Genomic DNA, 15,248 nt, shown 5'->3' on the forward strand with positions numbered 1-15,248 from the left:
AATAGAAAAGAGAGATAGTTACTTTAGCCCCTTATACCACAATAAAGTCCGCTTTTTCCATAAGAAGCTTACAAATTGATTTTTGGTTGTGTCGGCGGACTTTTTATTAGCTCACATATCCTTGTGATACTCTTATTTAAGCACGTTTTATCATGGAGTTGCCTTCTTATCCACTAATATTAAGTTAAAAATACGTTGGTGATATCTGATACGAGATATTTTGTTATCAGCCAAAAATCTCTCCTATCCAAGGTTGATGTGGGGTTTGCTTAAGATGTTATTGTAATTATTTTGGTGGTTTGTAAATTGGATTGTATCAAGTCGACGAATCATAAATGTCATCAATTGGTATTTTGAATACTCAATTGGGTCAACTCGCTAGCAAGTCAATGAATCGTTAGGGTCATCGATTTTTATTTTTTTTTTGATCTAGTCATCGATTGATGTCCTGAAAACTAGATCCAGTCAACTCACTGACAAGTCGACGAATAATTAGTGTCATCGATTTGCTTATGAGCTAACAAACCAAACTTAAGTAAATTAATTGGTCTTGAGTAAAACATACTAGTGAAAATAAGTGAAAACCGAAACAAAACACATGGAGTCTTGACCTTCTTTATGTCGACCGGTAAATAAATGAATAAACCAATATAGCAACTAATTTTAGCTTTCAAAACTTTTTGATTTTTTTTCAAAATTAAAAATTATTTGTTTTGTCCCTTACGATATAATATCATATCCCCATAACTATTTAAGTAAAGATTCTACATACCAAGGAATCCAGCATGAATTGTGAGAGTAATAAGATTGCCACCGTCAACTCCGGTATACGGACTACTTCCACCCTCTTCGGGTACTAAACCCGCGGTCACCTCCAACAAATACCGAAGAGTCCTCTTGTTTCGATGCCAAACAGCCAAATTCAACGGGGTATGACCATCCGAATTCGGAACTTGTGTCATATCCAGGTTCTGCTCCACCAAAACCCTAGCATCAACTGTGTTCCCGACCATAGCAGCACGGTGGAGCGGATTATCCCCACGTGTACTTGCCAGAAACAGCTGGTCAGCCGCACCGACAGCAACTATGCGGCTGACCAGTTGTTTCACGAACTGATGGGAATTGTTTGTTCCCACAGCCATCATTAACGGAGTCTCACCCAAGTAACTGATCGGTTTTGTCATTAGTTCGGGTTCTTTTTCAAAGATTTGGCTTACGGATTCCCAGTCATCACTCAATGCGGCTTTGTGGATCGGGAGATGGGTGATTACATGGTCGTAGTTCATTTTGGTTTAGTTTGTATGTGCCAAAATATGTGTTTAGATTGTGGAGTGATTATATAGTTTTGTAGATTTAAAAAGGCACGTTTTTGGATTTGTTGACCAAAAGTTAAAGGTCAAACATATGAATAAGGCTACTTTAAGTTTCCCTTAATTTTAGTTAGGTGGCATTTAAACGTGTTTAAGCTTATGAGTATGTTTGGCATGAAGCTTTTAAGAGCTTCAATTTTTAAACTTTTAAGAAAAAACTCACTCAATTAAAAGTCTTGTTTGGTTCAATGAGTTTAAAGCTTTTAGGTCAGAAGAAAAAACTTAAAGTTTAAAGCTTCTAATAGTAGCGTTTATAAAGAGCTACAAGTTTTTAGTATATTAATTTACTTAAATGAACTTCCAAAATAAATACATTTACTATTATTGTTTTTAATTATACCTAGTAATTTTATACATTTTAACCACTAAATATTTTTTAAATGATTTGTTTATTTTAAAAAAAGTTTAAAATGGAATTGATAAGAAAATTTGGATTAATAATAAATCAAATAAAAATATGAATAACAATAAAATATCCAAATAACGTGAAACCTATCTTTATATAAATTATTATTGTTTTGGACCTATCTTTAAATGGAAATAAAGTTTTGGCCCTACGTAGTATTACTCCTGTAACAACGTGTCATACTCATAATAATTGTCACGCACTGTTGATATCGATGATATTTTATTTGACGTGTCAAAAATTAAATGACTTCAAAATGTTTCTATCATATACTAGTAGGTGTGCCCGCGCGTTGCGGCGGAGACTCAACGTGGATTAGCTAGGTATGAGTAAGGTTCGTGGCGCAGACGCAACGAAAATTCGATATCGGTAGGGTGAGGGAGGGGGTGGCAACAAGTTGCCACACAATACTCGTTTATGTTATTTATTAATCATCTCATGATATATTATATACAACTTTTCTATTAGTTTCCTTATTAATATAATATTTTATAAATTACATAGTAGCAAGTGTAGTATATCTATGTATTAATCCTTACACATGTGAAAGTGTAAAATAAGTGATACTTTAACATCAATATATATTAGATTATATAGTAGAAAAGCTCGCGCGTTGCAGCGGGGACATAAATGAAATCGCTCGCCGGTGGTTCGATTCGATTCGTTACGCTATCGCATTTGTTATAGCAAAATTTGTAGTTGGTATAGTTTACGATATAAAAAGTAAGAAATTTGTATTTTTAAAGTAAACTTGTGCTCTGATCTCATCTTGTCAAATTCATGTATACAGATAAGACCATGCCCTATTATGATTATAGGTCACTATATATATAATCAGCTTTTTTTTTCCTAAAATGAAACTAAAAAAAAGATGCAAAACTTAAGTGATCTTTTTAGAGTTTATTAGATTTGATGACAATACAACTCATATAGCTGTATACTATATACACTTTTAAAAAAAGGTTCATCTGATGTGCTTACAAAATATGTCATTCGTGAAAGTAATATGGCATGGTCTTATCTGTATACATGAATTTGACAAGATGAGATCAGAGGACGAGTTTACTTTAAAAATACAAATTTCTTACTTTTTATATCGCAAACTATACCAACTACAAATTTTGCTATAACAAATGCGATAGCGTAACGAATCGAACCACCGGCGAGCGATTTCATTTATGTCCCCGCTGCAACGCGCGAACTTTTCTACTATATAATCATATATATATATATTGATGTTAAAGTATCACTTATTTTACACTTTCACATGTGTAAGGATTAATACATAGATATACTACACTTGCTACTACTATGTAATTTGTAAAATATTATATTAATAAGGAAACTAATAGAAAAGTTGTATATAATATATCATGAGATGATTAATAAATAACATAAACGAGTATTGTGTGGCAACTTGTTGCCACCCCCTCCCTCACCCTACCGATATCGAATTTTCGTTGCGTCTGCGCCACGAACCTTACTCATACCTAGATAATCCACGTTGAGTCCCCGCCGCAACGCGCGTATATTCTTGTCATCAGACTCGTTTGAAGCCGATGCTTTATCGACAATTTGTTCTTCATGGAGTTTATTCTTCTCATCAGGCCACTTTGAAACTCATGCTTGCTCAACAATTGGTGCTTTTCCTTTCTTCACTTCATTACCTTGTTCAACTTTTGTTGAATCTAAATCTTTAAAAAACAACAATAAATTTGTATCTATCAAATTACTTGACATATTTTGTAAGCACATCAGATGAACCTTTTTTAAAAGTGTATATAGTATACAGCTATATAAGTTGTATTGTCATCAAATTTAATAAACTCTAAAAAGATCACTTAAGTTTCGCATCTTTTTTTTTAGTTTCATTTTAGGAAAAAAAAAAAGCTGAGTATATATATAGTGACCTATAATCATAAGTGAGCCACCAAATAATCAAGTGTAGACAACATTTAAGAATAAAGTTAACAATACTTTCCTTGAACCTCCAAAACAAAAATATTCAACAAAACTAACAAAATTCAAACAACATATCCATTAAAAATAAAATGTTTAGTTTACCCGTCATTGCATACTCAGGAGCACGTTACCCATAAGTCCCCATAACTCGAGTCGAAACGTGAGTTTTGCCTCCAAGCGGGCCCACCCTTGCCAACCCGAAATCTGATAACTTTGCATGATAATCCTCACCTAACAAAATATTTGAAGCTTTCAAATCTCGATATATAACCGCTGGCTTCATTTTGTCGTGTAAATACTCCAACCCTCTTGCTGCACCAACTGCAATATTAATCCTAGTGCTCCAATCAAACCCTTTTGTGATGGCCCGATAACCTGCCAAAAGAGTAAACATTTTTAAAACTAAACCAAACTTTTAACAAGCACTCGTTTAGAGACCACAAGCGTTATCATGTTTCAAAATTAGTAAACATTTTTAAATTTGGATCCTAGAATAAACCATTTGTGTGTTTTACACTATAAGAACTAATATTAAAGAAGTATATATATTTTATTACTCTTCCAATCGAGCCGTTTTCTGTGAGCCCGATGAGTAGTCAAAAGGGTAAAACGGTCATTTTAAATAAATTAACAAAACTGCTAACAGACATTCATTAGTGTTCCAATCGAGCCGTTTTTTTTGGGGCCCGATGACCTAAGAAAAGGGTAAAGTTGTCATTTTAAATAAATTAACAAAATTGTTAACAGGCATTCATTTTATGTGACCTTTGTTAGCTGGCAAAAGGGTAAAGTTCTCAATTTAAAAATTTTGTGACAACATTCAACAATCGAGCCGCTTTCTGTGGGCCGATGACCCAGTAAAAAGGTAAAATTGTCATTTTAAAAAACTCAACAAAACTTATATCAGGGCATCCATTAGTGTTCCATTTGAGTCGTTTGCTGTGGGCCTGATGAGCTGGCAAAAGGGTAAAATTGGCATTTCAAAATATGTAACAAAACTTTTAAGAGACAACCTTAAGTGTTCCAACTGAGCCGTTTGAAGTGGACCCGATGACCATGAAAAAGGGTAAAATCGTCCTAAAAAATTAACAAAACTTTTAACAAACTCACATTTAGAGACTGTGATCCTTTACATGTTTAAAACTTAGTGACAAACATTTCTAATTATAGATGCTAAAATAAACCATTTGTGTCTTTTACTCGAAAAGAATTAATATTAAGCAAATAAATATATTTTAGAGGGTGAATAAATACCGTGTTGATGATCCTCTACCGAGCCTAGAGCCATATACTCATACACCAGCAATTTATGTTCTTTCTCAGCACAATAACCGATTAGTTTCACGAGATTTGGGTGATCCACCATGTTTAACGTCATAACCTCCACGACGAATTCCCTAACCACTTGTTCTCCGTTTGGATCTAACTTCTTAATAGCCACAATCTGTATCTAATAAAAATATAACGCGGTAACATATAGTGACAAAAATAAATCAAAACTGTAAGAAATATTGTTTTCACAAACCTGACCAGAATCTTCAAATCTTCCTCTTTAAACTCTGCCGAATCCACCTTGACCCAAAAGTTATCTAGATCTGAAATTTTCAGTTGCGTTCACTAACTGTTCATATGTGAATGTTCGTGCTTGGTTCACACGCCTTTGTTCTTCATGAAGTATATTCTTGTCATCAGACTCGTTTGAAGCCGATGCTTTATCGACAATTTGTTCTTCATGGAGTTTATTCTTCTCATCAGGCCACTTTGAAACTCATGCTTGCTCAACAATTGGTGCTTTTCCTTTCTTCACTTCATTACCTTATTCAACTTTTATTGAATCTAAATCTTTAAAAAACAACAATAAATTTGTATCTATCAAAATTACTTAAAAAGACACTTAAAACTACTTAAGGTTAAAAATTAAATGATCTTATAAAAAAAAAAGAACATGCCAATTATTAAACTTTGTTTAAATAAATAAATAATCACTCAATTTAGTGAACTAACACATCAAAACATCCCTAGCTATCCAATGATCCTATTCTAACCCAAAAAAAATCAAGAACTTTATATTTTAAATATTATAAGTAATTTTCAAGTGGAAATTGATCCTACTATAATATAAGAAAGCCAAGATATTTATACTTATAATATTATTAGTAATTTCAAGAGCAAACTGATTATAAATTTATAAATTTTTTGAAGCATGAGTTCTTGATTCAGTTAGATTAATAACTGTTTTAAAGTTGTGATTGATGACAAAAGAATATTCATTGATTGAATTAGGATCAAAAGTTACTAAACCTATAATCATTTGATGAGGTCACTGGTGATGACAAATAATCAAATATATGAACTACAAACCGATCCAAAACCAGAAAAACCAAAAGAAACCAAAACCTATAGTTTGATTTTATGTTTATGTAAAATTGAACTTACGGTTCGGTTTTAGTTTTACATGTGATAAAAACCGAACCGAATTTTTTGAACTTTCATTTTGTTTTTATTTTAAGTTATTTATAACTAAACATTAAAATATGTAAGTCAAATATTTCAACCCAAATGTGGAATAATCATTTTATTTACATTTTGGGCAAAAAAAATTTCGGGCCAAAATTTTCGTACTCAAATGACAAAACCAAAAAATACCAAAACCGAACCCAAACCAAAAACTCGAAACCAATAAAACCGAACGGTATTCAAAAAATCATTAACCAAAGTTTCAGTTTTCGATTCTATTTTTTGCCCAAAATTTTCAATATCAAATGACTAAACCAAGAAAAACTAAAACCGAACCCAGACCAAAAACCCGAAACCAAACAGTTATAAAAAATTCAAATACTGAATTTTTGGTTTTTTAATTCCGTTATAGCCCAAAACCGACCGAAACCAAAAAACCGGAACCGAACTGTTTTCAAAATGCAAAAACCGAATTTTGGGTTTTTTATATGGTTTCAGCCCAAATTCGACCCAACCCGAAAAAACACGGAACCTAACAGTTTTCAAAATCCTGAAACCGAATTTTCAGTTTTGATTCGGTTTGAGCCCAAATCCGACCCAAAACCCGTAATCATCTAATGACGTAACTGATCACAACGTATACAAACTACAAAATTCAACAAGAATCAATGCAAATTAACAAGAACACAATTAAAGAATCAAACAGCATGCATGTTTCACATCATCAAGAAACTAACAATCATGCTAATAGTATTATAACATATACAGAGTACAAAAAATGAAGAAATGAAAGCCATTACACATACCAATTACAGTTTCAGTATCCGACTCATCAATTTGCTTGTTCTTGGATGATTTTGAACCTCCACCAATGCAATTGAAACAGCCCACCATGTTTATGAATAGACGTCGGTGTATTTTGAAAACTTTTCATGTCTTTTTCATCTTCCTTCTGAGATTTCCCCCCAATTTTCTTCGCCATCTTAGAGTTATTATCAGCATCAAGTGGCATTGGTGTATTTTTAAAATTTCTCACATCATCTTCATCATCCTTTTGATAATTTTCCCCACTTTTGTTCACCTTCTTAGGGTTGCCATCAACATCCAGTGACATCAGTGTATCTCTAAAACTGAAAATTTGACCCTAATTACCAAAAACACAAACAAAATTGGACCTAATTTGGCATGTATTCAAAAACCGAAAATATGGCTCACCGTTACATCAAACTTCCAACGAATTGATACCTCAGTTTCAAGATCTGACATATAACAGACAAAAACATGGTTAATGGATGTAAAACCAAAATAATTAGCCCTAAAAATAATGCAATTAACCAATGAAATTATGGAAATCACCAATTAAAGGCTAATAGTCTATTAGAAGGTCGAAGTAAGGTAAAGAACAATCATTATGTCATCGGCTGAACCCTAAGAACTCAATTGAACGACTAATTTACAAAAAGACAACAAAAAAGAAACAAAATTGAAATTGACGCCAGAGAGAGTTTTTGAATGCAATCAGGAACCAAATTTATAATACATAAGTGCAAATCAAATGTCGCCAATTCTGTCCTTAGGTATTGAATGGAATCGTGGGTTTCATTTGTGTTAATGGACGAATTAATGGTGTAATAAGACGTAATTGAACAGTGATACTGGAACGAATACAAGAATTAATGAAGCAACGATGTTTATATAGCAATTGAAGGAGTAATCTGTAACGTTCACCGGAGAGAAGGATTTAAGGTATAAGGCACACCGGCGGTGGAGGTGTTATTTAATTCAACGGCGTCTAGGGAGATGAAGAGTTATACGTATTGTATTATAATGTTTAACAACTCCATACCACATTATAATAACGTTTTCAATTGTTGTACAAAAGTTGAACGTCATCATTCTTTGAATCCGACAAACTCTTACTTCCTTAACCTTTGTCTTTAACGTTAAGAATAAAACCCCAGGTCACTTGATTAATAAAATAACTCATATACACCATTAAGTTAAAAAAAATATGTTTAAAAATGTTTGTCGCTAATATATCATTTCATATTTGCTACTCTCTTGGTTGATCTTTTTGAAACGAGCCTTAACTTATAAAAAAAGTTGTTTCTTTGTCATGATTCAAATATGTTTAAAATATACACGAACAGCCCTTATAGATAGCAGCTTCTTAATCCTACAATTTCAACAAAATAAGCTACAAAATATGAACTATTATGTGCACTATAAAATTATATTGTTTTATAATAACTAGTATGTTTGAGTATGGTAAGTTAAAGATATAACTCAATCAGCAACACTGACTTTTAGTATGCACATCAGATTGATCAGATTGAAGACTTGTATAGGTTGACAGGTTGGAATAAAGATCAGGTTGACATCGAGGCAAGTTATCCGGCTAAAGACTAGCATCCAAGACTAATGAAGTTTCTATTTTTTTAGTTGTGTTAAATTTGTATGGATATAGTACCTCCGGGTACAAAGATTTTACGATTCCCCTGCTTATGAAATGATAGCATGTGTAAATTAACCCAACCTCTGAGATACTTTGGGCTCAGTGCGTTTCAGTTTCGTTTATCTAGTTTGGCCAAGATAAAGATGGTATACTTATCTAGTTTTTATGAATTAGAGTTTGATTAGGAGTGAGTCAACTAAGTGTTAGTACAAATAGTGGGCCATTAGAAGAAAAAAACCATTTCATAAATATTAACCACAACTGAGAATTAACATAAACTTATTTCTATACCAAATATATTAGCAACATGGAACTGATACAACTTTAAGATATGCTTTTTAACAGATAGAATACTTGGAATGTAAATAACACAAGGCATAGCAACATTGATCTATTTGTACAAAACCAGCAATTTAGTTAAAGGACTTGGATTCCCAACGGTTTCCGTTATATGTAGTTTGATGTTTGCACGAGCTAATGAAGCCTTCGAGCATTCTGGTGGTAAAATATGCTTCTTCCATAAGTGGAGTTAACTAGCTCCACAAGTAAAGGAAACTGCAACAAGGCAAATAAACATACTGGTATACCGGTTGCAATAACAAGTGGAGCTGCAATCCAGGTAACTTTATCTCTAAGCAGTAGTACGAGATGCACTGAATGCAATCATAGTTGCTGCTATCGACATGAATAATGCAATAAGTCCAATCGTCAATCTTTTTGGTAAGTTGTAAAGGAAGTCATCTTCTGCAAATCGCGATGTCAATATCCCTAAAAACATCAACGTTGCAGTTGATGAAGAGAATAGTGCAATTGCATCAGATACGATGAAAAGCATAAATGTGTTATAGTTTATGAACAACGGTTTGCCATTAACTTGAGTTCCGCCTGGGACCGTGAACATAGCTGCAAATGCCATCGTTATTGTGAGTGCTGATACCACGGTACAAGAAGATGCCGTGTCCTTCATCCATTGCTGCCTGTCTTTAAGTAACTCCGTATGTTCATCAATGAAAACCATTCTTGGTGTCTTCTCCATTCCGTTTAAAGCTTCTCTATAGGAAGGTTTTACAAATTTGTTGATTTCCTGCACAAAATTGAATGTTTAAATTTTGGAATATTGGTTAGGTATATATAAATGTAATTATGTTAGACCACGGTTAATCTTTAGCTAATTTGAATAGAAATTCGATCCAAGTGATCATTATTGTTACGATTAATTATTCTGCGTGTTTAATAACGCACTAAAAAATGAGTTGAGGAGCAGGGTGTTTCTCAAACATTTGTTTTCTTAATTATAATTAGAGTGTAATATATAATGAATAGGCGATGATTGTCGCTCCTAGGTTATGTGTTTAAGATAGGATAGTGAATACCCCAAACCATTGAAGCTCGCGCTGCATTTGCAAAGCTGCACCCATCACGACAGTTAGCCGATGAGGTGGAGCTAACTTTGCAGCCAAATGTAATGCATTATCGTTTCCTTTTTTATAAAGTTGTGTTGCTACAAACACTTTGTAGAAAGACATTTGGTGCACAAGATTATACACTCGTTCTTGACGTTGTATGATAGCTTCAAGGATCAGATAATACCCATCAACATTGTACCAGATTATGTATGGGTAGGCTATTATGCATTCTTCAATAAGCTCACGAGTTCCATATTTGACAGCAGTCGCTACTGCAGATCCCAAAATCTTCCAAACAATGCCATGATCGTACGTGTCCATCACGATTTTGTTAATACGATTTACGAGTAAGCTGCTCAGTTTATTATTTACTTTAGTATCATGGATATCCTTGATTGTTGGAGCTACAATGACAGGAAGTATGTCATAATTTGAGATTAAACTGTTACATGTAACCATAAATAGTTATACGATTGGAATTATAATCGCATCACGTACCCACGTAATGAAGGGCACTCCGAAATCCAGAAGTGAACTGTATAAGAGAAAATGTCCAAAAGGTTTATAAGTTATGACTAGAAGGTTAGCAGGGCCGGCTCAACGAATGAGGATGCCAAAATCAAAACAAGATATTGAGGCCTTTTCATAACAATTGTTAAGAAAAAATAATTGATTATTACAAGTTTTGAACTAATATCATATACTTTAGTAGCAACCAAACTTAATTACCACCACACCAATACATTACTATACCCATTATAATATATCTATATATAATGTTTTTTTTTAAGATTTGGAGGCCTTAACTGAGTGGCGGCCTAACACCCTAACTTGTTTTCGCTGTCCCACGAGCCATCCCTGAAGGCTAGACTTATCTACTAAAATGCATTTTGTAAAAAAAAAAAAGAAGACACTTAAAGGCATTTTATTTATTGTAAAACGGGCTTAGTTTTCTAACTTCGAAATCTTAGGAGGTCCAAGTACCTTTATGTATAATCATTGTCTCCTTTTGTAACATAGTGATACATTTGGGTTTAGGAAGGCTAGAGATTTATACCTTGTTAAAAGTACTCTTCGGAAAGATTTTGACTAGTCACTAGAGTAGCTCCTTTAATCATCACTTGCACAAGACAAACAAATACAAAAGGACAATATTATTTAGAAATTATCATCAATGTTTCCAACCCAACATTTGTTCTCATCTAATTAGGCTTACAAATTATAATTACTCAATTAATGCATAAAGATAGAAATGATGTAATACAATAATCAATCATACAAAGTGTAGAAATTGTAATTATGAAACATAATTATTGATTTTTTTTCAAGTTCTCATACTTTTAAAACGTTGATAACTTACACCATTACTTAGAAAAAAACTACACCAATAAACTAATCATTTTATTATATATCTTTAACTTAAGTATATCCTATTGTTAAACTTTATAAAATTCGACTTCTTTAAAAACTCATATGAGTTGTGTGTATAATGTGTGTAATTATGTTCATGCGTAATTATTCTACTTCAAACGTGATTCCTTTTTTTTCATGCGTAATTATGTTCATGTATATTATATTTTTCCAATATTATATATATATATATATAAACACATATACGGACCTTGTAATGTTCACACACATAGTTACATGAATACGATGATGTGATTAAAAGGTTATTTTTTTTAATCTAAAAAATGGCTAACATGTGAGGACTTCTCAATTAAGTTTTTAAGTCCGTTAGTGTCGGTGCCTATATGTGTTACAAAAAATAAAGCATATTAACATATATGTGTTATCATTGTTAAGACCACACAACTATGTCAATTATAATAATAGGGTACAGAAGAGTGAGATTTAATTCTGGTCGCCCGATAAGATCCAAGATTGAATATGGGCCGTTTGATAAGGATGGATTAGATTGCGGTTACTTTTCATCGCATGTAACTACCTCATTAACTCATTTACATGGGTAACCACCCACTACTAGACATAGTTATTCTCACTTGACTATTAGTATAATTAAACTAAATTCTACCACCTAAAAAAGTGCATGTAAACAAACTTAGTTTTAAATTCCCACTACCCATGTCCACATTATGTATGTATTGGGTAGTTATTTTGTGTGGTGGATCAAATGTGTTGGAAGGGAATAGGTGTAGTAGTGGGTAGTTACATACATTTATTTTCGTTCACAACAGTTAATGTATATATTGCAGTTCCTATAAAGTTGGGATGTGGTGTTGCAGTTGCCAAATTGTAGTGCATACCACTGTATATAATTGGAATTTGTTTGCTTATAAATGTAGTTATGAGGTTCATTTTTAATTGTGTTGCTAAGTGATTCCGTCATGAATAAAGAGTTAAATCATCACACATCCTTGCCTGACGAGGAGGTACTTTAATTCAGTTTTTTGTTTCTAAGTTTCTTATAATTTATCCTCTAACGATTGATATTTTCCCACTTGTAAAACAAAGTTACCGAAACAGAAAGTAAGCTTTATGAGGTACATGTGGTGGTAAGATTGTTTGAGTTATTTGAGTTTCTAATGTGTTTTTTTTTGTTGTTACTAAACTTTTATTCTTTTGATATTATATAATATATATGAAATTTGATACCATGATTGTGTCTTTGTATATACTAAGTTTCTACGAAAACTCAAAAGAGTACCAACAGGTCAATGGTTTTTTTTATTATCATTATTTTTTGATTTTTTTTGTGTTATTGTATCCTTAATTGTAAGGATCTAACTTGTAAATATGAGTTTGTGTGTTACACGAACTTCCTAACTGCTTTCATTTGTGTTTTTAGCTGCACAAACTTGAGAAGGTCGTTGGTGAACCCACTCATGTTAAACAGGTAACGGCTTAACTTGCTTATTTGCTCGCTAGAGTAATCTATGAGTTCCTTAACTTCTTAACAGAAGTTAGAGTTCTTAATTGATAACAACCCTATATATATAGGGGATGAATCTTGCGAGAAGTGATATTACAACGAGAAGTGTGAGAAGTGAATGTGTAACTCCATTAATCCCTAATTTTTCACTCCCTTGCTTATGATGTTACCTACATGTATGTATGTTGATTGTAATTATGTCTTAATACACATTCAAACCTACCTATACACATACAAATGTACCGAGCCACATTGAAACCTACGTACCTACACACATACAAACATACATACACATATACAAACATACGTACCTACACACGTACATACGCACCTACACATAAGAAATGGAGTGAAATTAAGGAATAATGGAGTTACACCTTCACTTCTCGCACTTCTCGCTGTAAAATAACTTCTGAAATGATCCAAAACCTATATATATATATATATATAACCTATATAATAAATGAAACCAATATGGGACAGTTGTCCCCTCCACAATCACCCAGATTTTTATTTTCCCGCTCATCACTTATTTAGGGTTTTTATAGAAAAAAAATACCTATCATTAATTGTTCCTATCTCTGCATACGGGTTTTTAACATTTTGGGTTCATGTACAATAATTCTATCATACCAATTCCATTCAATCAATTCATCGCAAATAGTAGTTTCGTCTATAATCATAAGTGACGATTAACAATTCCAATCACTGTCCATCCAATCATGAGTTCTCTATTTATGCGGTAAGCTCTAGGGGTGTTCAAAACCGAATATCCGGAGTTTCGGATATCCGAACATTTCGGATAGTGAATTTCACTATCCGAATCCGTATCCGAAATTTCGGATATCCGTTCGGATAGTGAAACGGATATCCGAATTTGTATTGCATTTTTTTTTTATAAAAGTTTGCAACAAAAGATTGGGATCTGATAATAATCCAACTTGTATTCAACCATAATCCAACCATGTATTCAATAAAGTGTTTTTCAAAGAGAAATATGCCAAAAGAAGAATATGAATCTTCAAACCACATCTGTGGTACTCAACATCTGTGGTTACACAATTAAATTGATTCTTGAAGCAACATCTTAGATTAACCATTCATGACATCTTCAAATCTAACAATAGTCAAATATCTCAATACAAAATCAAAGTATAGATGGCAGATTCATGGATACAAATAGCCAAAATATCCAGATATCCGATTTGCAGCCGTGTAAATGCTAGACACGGAGATGATAGATCAGTGGCCGGAGATGCTAGACATGGCTGCCGGCCGGCAGAGATGACGGTGGAGGACTGGTTTTGAGGGTTTGGTCTCTTATGTAAAGAGCTGGAGGCTGAGGGAGCTTATGTAAAGTGTTTAGGGAAATTAGGGTTTCTTTCTTTTATACTAATAAATAAAAAATATATGAAAATTATTAAATTTAATATTCGGATAGTTCAGATATCCGAACTATCCGAAAATCCTAAAATCACTATCCGAATCCGAATCCGAATTTTCGGATATCCGGGAGATATCCGAAATTTCGGATATCCGAAATTTCGGATAGTTCAGATACGGATTTTCGGATAATTCGGATACGAATTCGGATTCGGATTCTTTTGAACAACACTAAGCTCTATCTCTATTAACCCTAAAAATTTGATTTCACCAAGGTGTTATGTATAAACACTAATATATTCAGATAGGATATTATGATTATGAACTCTAGATATTTGAGTTTGATTTCATGTTAGCTATAATCACTGATTTGATTCATGTTGTACTTAATTCTATTTTTTTATTGATGACATTATGAACCCTAATTAGATTACGATGTACGTTTTTTAATAAGTTATGTTTAAACGTATTTATGCACATATGCACTAAATACAAATGTGCAGCTTTGAATAATTAAGTGATTGCTAAGATATGACATCTTAATTTGTTCTAAAAAAGGTTTGTCTTAATCTGCACACAAGTTGCTCGATGAATTGCCTCAGTGAGATTTTAATTCATGTTAGTCATGCTTTCAGTTAACTTCCCGATAGGTATGTTGTTACACATGATTTTTAGTTTTTGCTTACTAACATGATCACTTTTTTAATTTGGGTTCTAATATAAGGCCAATCAATATTTTTTTATATTGTAACTTCATATGTAAGATTTTTATTCCTTATCAAGGATGAATATCACACAAGAATAGAATATCAATCACTACTGATCAATGTAGCCATTGGATTAGGAGTTGTATTTTCAATTTCATATGGAAAACTATGTCTTGCCTTAATGATACATTTTTTTGAATTTTCTTTTC

The 15,248-nt window shown here is 32.8% G+C and overlaps 3 protein-coding genes across 5 annotated transcripts; all 3 read right to left on the minus strand.

Moving 5' to 3' along the window:
- Positions 1–764: 764 nt before the first annotated feature.
- Positions 765–1,286, minus strand: LOC143620262 (uncharacterized). Its single transcript, XM_077091977.1, has one exon. The coding sequence runs from the start codon at positions 1,284–1,286 to the stop codon at positions 765–767; it is 522 nt and encodes a 173-aa protein (XP_076948092.1).
- A 2,568-nt stretch (positions 1,287–3,854) lies between these two features.
- LOC143620188 (putative serine/threonine-protein kinase PBL5) lies at positions 3,855–7,682 on the minus strand. 3 transcript variants are annotated; one of them, XM_077091924.1, is made up of 4 exons: positions 7,002–7,682; positions 5,264–5,580; positions 4,993–5,182; positions 3,855–4,113 (listed from the first exon to the last, which is right to left on the minus strand). In XM_077091924.1, exons 3-4 carry the CDS (start codon positions 5,114–5,116, stop codon positions 3,866–3,868), a joined length of 372 nt encoding a protein of 123 aa, XP_076948039.1. In that variant the 5' UTR covers positions 5,117–5,182; positions 5,264–5,580; positions 7,002–7,682; the 3' UTR covers positions 3,855–3,865. The 3 variants fall into 3 exon arrangements, with proteins under 3 accessions (XP_076948039.1, XP_076948042.1, XP_076948040.1); XM_077091927.1 differs by having other exon boundaries at positions 4,993–5,188; XM_077091925.1 differs by having other exon boundaries at positions 4,993–5,580.
- A 1,385-nt stretch (positions 7,683–9,067) lies between these two features.
- LOC143620263 (uncharacterized) lies at positions 9,068–10,377 on the minus strand. Its single transcript, XM_077091978.1, has 2 exons — positions 10,024–10,377; positions 9,068–9,734 (listed from the first exon to the last, which is right to left on the minus strand). The coding sequence occupies exons 1-2, from the start codon at positions 10,375–10,377 to the stop codon at positions 9,282–9,284; spliced, it is 807 nt and encodes a 268-aa protein (XP_076948093.1). The 3' UTR covers positions 9,068–9,281.
- Positions 10,378–15,248: the final 4,871 nt, after the last annotated feature.

The sequence above is a fragment of the Bidens hawaiensis genome, unplaced genomic scaffold, assembly GCF_021521415.1.
Source record: "Bidens hawaiensis isolate Kalapana, Puna unplaced genomic scaffold, B.hawaiensis_p1.1 tig00002553_1, whole genome shotgun sequence".
Lineage (NCBI taxonomy): Eukaryota > Viridiplantae > Streptophyta > Magnoliopsida > Asterales > Asteraceae > Bidens > Bidens hawaiensis.

Excerpts from the sequence above, each read along its gene's own strand:
- LOC143620188 (XM_077091924.1), bottom strand. The coding sequence starts at position 5,116 with ATGACGTTAAACATGGTGGATCACCCAAATCTCGTGAAACTAATCGGT. Across the intron at positions 4,114-4,992 it reads GGTAGAGGATCATCAACACG|GTTATCGGGCCATCACAAAA; the intron begins GTATTTATTCAC and ends CTCTTTTGGCAG.
- LOC143620262 (XM_077091977.1), bottom strand. The coding sequence starts at position 1,286 with ATGAACTACGACCATGTAATCACCCATCTCCCGATCCACAAAGCCGCA.
- LOC143620263 (XM_077091978.1), bottom strand. The coding sequence starts at position 10,377 with ATGGACACGTACGATCATGGCATTGTTTGGAAGATTTTGGGATCTGCA. Across the intron at positions 9,735-10,023 it reads GCGAGCTTCAATGGTTTGGG|GAAATCAACAAATTTGTAAA; the intron begins GTATTCACTATC and ends AATTTTGTGCAG.